At 31.8% G+C, this 6,811-nt stretch overlaps 1 protein-coding gene across 1 annotated transcript in view; it reads left to right on the top strand.

Moving 5' to 3' along the window:
* Positions 1–6,811, top strand: part of LOC113363912 (protein transport protein Sec16A-like) — a 37,606-nt gene that overhangs the window by 27,619 nt on the left and 3,176 nt on the right. The window contains exons 2-3 of the mRNA XM_026606396.1: positions 3,771–4,073; positions 5,921–6,224. Of these exons, the coding sequence (XP_026462181.1) occupies positions 3,786–4,073; positions 5,921–6,224 (592 nt within the window). The 5' untranslated portion in view covers positions 3,771–3,785. The remainder of the gene's footprint in view (positions 1–3,770; positions 4,074–5,920; positions 6,225–6,811) is intronic.

Below are 6,811 nucleotides of genomic sequence, written 5' to 3'. Positions count from 1 at the left end.
TCTATTATCTCGTCGTAGTAGCAAGATTGTCGTCGCTAGTTTTGTCTATAATGTTGTCCGTTCACCTTGATGTGTAGTTAGCACAATATATTTCTAAATCATTTTTATTCATAAATTTCCTTTTTACTGGAAATGCAGCATAAGGAAGAAGTTTCCGATAGCGAGCAAATTAAGGAACCTAAACCAATCGAAACTACTGATCTCGAGCAAAAAGAAACCGAAGTTGTAAGTAATAACCTTCGAAGAAGAAATGTCCGTAAATGTGATAAATCTTATAGCAATATTTGTACAAATTCACTAGATATTGGTCTTCCGGATAAACCTTGCATTGATAATTTCAATCCTTTATCCCATGTGCCTTACGAGCTTCCTACTGAAGATTTAAATCCTAAATTCTTTGATAATTTTTTCAATGATGTTTTACCCTATGAGTTACCATCCGATACCAATTGCATCAGACGAAAAGCAAAATCTATATCCCCAGATAGATTTAGGCGAAATGTTATTTTGGAAACGGTAGATGCCTGGTCAAATTTAGAAGATAGATCAGAGTCTGGTGATTTAGGTCTGGGTGATGCACTTTTGTTAAAGCCTCTAGTTTTTGGTGGTACTTTTCCTATAGATGCACCTACTGATGTAGCAAAACCCAATAATAATAATGGTAGTAATAATAGTTTTAGTAATGATAGTAGTGACGAGTCGGATTTGGAGCCGGAAATTTCGGATAGGAAGTTTAAGGAGATTTTAGATCAATTTAAAGCTGATGATAAAGATGATAAGGTTGATAAGGATTGTGTAGAGTATCCCAGGACTTTTGATATAGATGCTCCGTTTTGAACTTGTTTTACAGCAAAGTTTTTAAATTGATAGGTTGTTGAAGTAGTTAATTTTTACGACCTAAGAAATAAGTTTTACTTGTTTGAATAAAGTTCTTATAATTTTTTTCTTCTTGGGAACCAGTTCCCAGATAAAATAGTAATGCTATGGTTTATTACTCACGTGAGGTTTTTTGGGGAAGGCGGGGGGGGGGGGGTTGACAAAAAATTCGAAACATTACTTAGGGGAAGAGAGAGGAGTCTAGTAGTAAGATATCACGTGTATTTATTAAATTATTAAAAAAACTAAACAAATGTCTTCGAATAATTTTACGTAACTAAAAATACACGTGATGTATTGGGGAGAGGAGTAATTTTAATATCATCAAGGAGGAGGGGAGGTCCAAAAATCCCTAAAAAATCGATCACGTGATTAATAGACGACCCCTTAGCATAAAATTTCCATTTTATCGGAGAATTAACCGCTTATCGGAAAACGGCAGCATGGGATAACAAATAACATAATGGCGCTTCGCTAAAACAAAATGGCGCTTCGCTAAAACAAAATGGCGCTTTGCTAAAACAAAATGGCGCTGCGTTAAAAGAAAATGGCGGAGCGTTTTAACAAAACGAGGGAAAATAGTATAAGTAAAATAAAGTAGTACAAAATGGAAAAATGAATATAAAATGTGCTTTCAAATTAGCTGAATTTTTTAAAGCCTATTTGTATGTTATAAACAAACTACTATATTAATATTTCATATTTTTGCCAATACACATATAGCGAGTGCTCTTAAATATTTGCAATATAGAAATAAGCTTATTAAACACCTACTTTAGTATTTAAATTAGTCCATTAGCTATAGTTAATATGATAAATAAATAACAAGTACTTAATAAATCCACATTTCTTCTGACATTTTTATCATACGACATAAGTAAAATACGTCTGGTTTTTCATCTGTTAAAAGCAAACTAAATATGCTATGTACTTCAAATTTTAAACAAATTAACAACAAAGCATTTATTATCAGAGATATTTCATTTTAAATTAATTTTCTCTAGTTAGGATGACGCACATACTGCGTCGAAACGTTTGCTTTCAAAAGTTTCAAGAATTTATAAACATACGAGAAAGAGACAGATTGATGATGCGCGAGATAGATAGAAACAGAAAGAGATAGACAGACGGAAGGCAAAATAGATAGAAAGAGAAGGAGATAGATAGATGGAGAATGAAATAGATATAGAGAAAGAGATAGATAGATGAAGAGAAAAATAGATAGAAAGTGAAGGAGATAGATATATGGAGCGGGAGATAGATAGAAAGAGAGGGAAATAGATATCAGAAAAAAGATAGATAGAGAGAAAGTAAGATAGATAGATGGAAAGCGAGATAGATATAGAGATGGAAAAAGATAGGGACATGAGTATAGAGTGAGAAAGAGTTGCGTAATTTATGGACGTCTTCTCCTTGATTTTGTATGTTTTTTCTTTTGGTTTAATATTTTTCAGATCACTCTTCTTTATAGTTATTGAAATATAGATATTGAAAATATTGTAAATGCATTATTAGAGTACAATTGTTTATAACAAAATGTGATATTAGATTTGGTAATAAATGTCAATTATTTATTGCAAACCGGTTGATTGATTTATTTTGTGTTGGTTTTGTTTTTGTTTCTTACATTTTTTTCATGATTTTTTAAACCTTTGCATGTATATGGACACCAAATCTCACATCACAGAGACTTTTCCAAAAAAATTAAATTAATTGAAAAATTAAACAAATTTAAATTATTGATTGTATATTAAAAAGAGATTTAATTAATTACGGTTGTTTGTTTTTGTGTTGTTCAATTTCTTGGTATACATTTTTCTTCGAAATGTGTGAACCAAAAATCCAACTAGTGGTGTATGGCATCGTGCCTTAAGGCAAGTTGCTAAAACCTCCTGTGTATCGTAATGAAATATTCGAGAAACTTTAAACGTTTTCAAATATATTATTACAAATTCTGTAACTTTGATTATTTTTGCTATCTTGTTATATCTGAGCAAATCAAAGGTAAATCATAAATCATTAATCTCCATAAATTTAACAATTATCACTTCATTTCGAATTCAATTTAAAAAAAAAATAGAACACAAAATTGAAAAAGTGCTCCCGTATAGTCACAGTCTGAACGCATTTGCAAATAATTCTGTGCGACATTTTCACTTATACTGTGCTTAGCTTGGCGGCATTTTCACATTTTTCAATAGTTTTCACAAAATTAGAAAAGTGCTCCAGTTCCTAAACAGTCTAAACGCACTTGGGTGAACATTTGTACCAGAGTGGCGCTTAGACTGTGCTTAGCCTGGGTATTTTTTTGATTCAAATTTTTAATCAGAAATTACAAAAATATTTTATGGAAAATAAAAAAAGATATAATAATTTTTTATCCTCAAAAGCAATTGTTTCGTCAATACAAGCAGAAAGTTTTTTAGATCATTCAAATCGGACGCTTAGTTCACTCAAAAAGCTGTCATTTTTTGCACACTTTGCTCCGTATCTCCGTAACGATTGGACCTGCCTTTGCCAAAAACCAATCAGCACATCTCCCTACCAATAGGGATCGAATGTTTTTTAAACCATTCAGATCGGTTGATCCGTGCGCCCAAAAAGGGGGAAGAAAAATTGTATCACACACACACTTACACACACACATCCATTTAGTTTCTAATGTATGCCAGTAAAATGTTCAGAAACCTTCAAAACGTCGAGAAATGCAAAAATTTTCATTTTCGATTTTCGGCCCATTACTATAACTACCCTACGGGAAGTTAAAAATGAGTCAAAAAATCATTTTTTATATTCAAATTGGCAAAACTTGCGATTTATTTTTAACTTCCCGAAGGAGAAGAGAAGTATATCACTGCACTGCACAATTTTTATGTCATATTTTTTTCCATCAGCAACCAACTCAGAGCATGCCCCAAATATCGATGCCAAACTCGTCCCCTGGTGCAGGAGCACCAAAGAAAAATTTCATGGACCATGACCCCTTCACCGGAGAAGACTTTTCCTCAAAAAGTTCCAAAGTCGAAGATTCCACTGACGGAAGTAAAAAAGACAGAAAGATTTCCGACGGGAGCAATTCTGGCGGCAAACAGACCGCCAGTGGCGGCGGAGGCTCTGGCTGGTTCGGGGGCATCTGGAACAGACTGTCGATGAAGCCTAAGAATCAGATGATTTTGCCTGATGATAAAAACCCAGCGGTAAGTGGAATGAAAATATTAGTAGTGATAGTTTGATTAACTAACTAGCTGACCCGGCAAACGTTGTTTTGCTAAGTAAGGTAAATTCTAAACAATTTCTAGAGAATCAAAAATATTAATACTTTAAGTGTGTAAGGATGTGTTGTTTGAATGCTATTTACAATGAGGTATTATAAAAACAATAAACCCCATTAGTCTATATTTTGTCTGGAAGTTTTGTACACTTTCTATACAAAACATGGTATAATCCAATTCAAGTCTTTTTTGGTCTTTCGACTTATTGATTACGTTTCAAGTTTTTCAAATTCTTTTTGGATTCTGGATTTTGTGTATAATTCTAAATAATACTACTAAGCTTATACAAAATTTTGAAATTTCTGCGAGGAGAGATAGAAAATGAATTCGGTATTTCTTCTTTGACCTGTTTTTTAAAAAGTTTCAAGTAACATTTGATGAATTAAAGTAAATTTAATAAAAAGTATACATGTATAACAGGGCGAGGCACAAAGGTCCAATTTAACTTTGAGCAAATATTAATTATATTATGAAAACCAAAACGATTATATCACAACGAATAACACATTTCAAACGAACAATTATCTGACTGCGTTCAGTAAAACTATCAGCTACTTCATCATTGTAGAAATGTGCTTTTTTGATGTCTTTCAAAAATTTGTTATCCTAGACCTTATTACCCCATAGACGGGGTAACTTGGAACGGCCAGGTGGCAAACAGGTTTAATGTCTTATTTTAATTTTAAAGGTATTTTACGAAATATAAATACAAAATTACAAGGAATTAGTATTTTTAGGATCTAATGAGCTCTTCAGGTCGTTTCGTTTGTACTACAGACTTGTAATTTTAGTATTTTAATCCTAAATGTGTCTACTATATAGTGTAGTAGCACAATTAGTAAAATTTGTTTCCGCTCGTAAGAAATTATCAATTGTTTAAATAAAGTTGCGACAGTTTCATATAAAATTGCAAAACTCTACATTAATATTTCTTTTTTTAATTTTGAAAATAATTACACTTTTAACTAATGCTAGGAGGAAAATACTATTATTATGGATTTTCAAAGATTACTGTTTATCACACTAGAGCAAAGTCATGAGAATCAACTGGTTATCACAGCTGGTTATACATCTTTTTCCCTCTACTTTCAAATATTGTTGTTAAACAATGCTTAACTTTATTGGTTTTTGACACATCGATGGTGGACAATTATAAATGGGAAAATATTATTTGACAAAATGTTCCTTTGATCGATATCAAATTTAGGTTCTGAATTTAAATAACATAACTAAAAAACAATATAACCTAGAAAATGTTTTATAAATACCAATGGGTATATAATTATACAAATGAAATCTTTTAGAGCACCGTGTTTGAGAAAAATATGCCAAAAAGTGCATTTTCATATTAACATTTCAAAAAAGTTGATATTTTGAGTTTCCTGTAACACTTGCGATCCGTTTAATAACGTTTTTGTGTATAAATAAAACTACAAACAACACTACTTACTACAATTTAGTCACAATTAAATAATATTCACGTAAAGCATCCTATTAAACGTAATTGAACATCGTCTGTCGAAAACGTTTGACATTTGACGTATTAGCCACCGTCCATTGTTTTATTCAAATTACGCTTCTACAAAAAATGTCAAATTAAAATGTGAAGTTTCTACACGATTTTGAAATAATTCTTCACCTTTCCAACAACCTACTGATTAGCACGAATTTTGCAAGACTAAGACTGGCCAAATCGGTTTAGCCGTTTTCGAGTTTTAGCGGATCATTTTAGCGAGAGCTCCATTTTTATATACAAGATTATTATTTTCCAGATCGTTTGGGATCCTGTGAAGAAAAAGTGGATAAATTCAGAAGGCGGTGAAGACGAATCGAACGGGGACCTCAAACCGCCTCCGAAATTGGCAGATTTGATGCCTTCTCCTCAGCCACAACCACAACCACAACCTCAGTTGAATGAACCTCAAAACTCGATTCCTCAAATTAATTATCCGCCTCAATCACCTTTGATGATGAATACTGGAAATGGTAGCAACGGTGTTAAGGAAGAAGTGGTTAAGGCTGAGAACAAGACTCCTTCTTTGCAGTCGAACATGTACAAGATGCAGAGGAATAGAAGTAAGTGGAAATAGACGGATGAATATATATATAATATATATATATATATATATATATATATATACTAGATGACCCGACAGACGTTGTCCTGCATCCATGTCTAGTCTACAATTTTTTAATATAATATATTAATATTCACCGTTCGCCTAAAAATAATAATCATTGTTTTTTAAATTACTCTTCTCGCCAAAATGCATATACATTTATAATATGAACGATGTTAAATGTAGAACTGCTTTAAATAAAATGATGAGTCTCAATTCCCACACTATATTCGTAATTGAAGTCTTTTAAACGGTATAACATGACCATTACGATAACATAACACTGGTACTTCATGTTGGATTAAATTAATTTAATTTTTAATTATTTAAGATATCTAAAATTGTATTTTAAACTTCTCCTAATCGATATCGTGAGGGCCGAATTGTATGTATTCATCTCTACTTTCCCATTTGTTGTTATAAAGTAAAATTTTTACGAATTTTAAAAATATTGTGGAAAGATTACTAAAAGTTGCAAAGAAATTATATATTGAAAAAAAAAACTATATTGAAAATTTAATAACAACCGAATCCTGTGTTGGC

This window comes from Ctenocephalides felis, unplaced genomic scaffold (genome assembly GCF_003426905.1).
Source record: "Ctenocephalides felis isolate EL2017-DRISC unplaced genomic scaffold, ASM342690v1 CF-g0.4_SCAFFOLD_00845, whole genome shotgun sequence".
NCBI lineage: Eukaryota > Metazoa > Arthropoda > Insecta > Siphonaptera > Pulicidae > Ctenocephalides > Ctenocephalides felis.
This window is presented reverse-complemented; position numbering and strand designations above follow the sequence as displayed.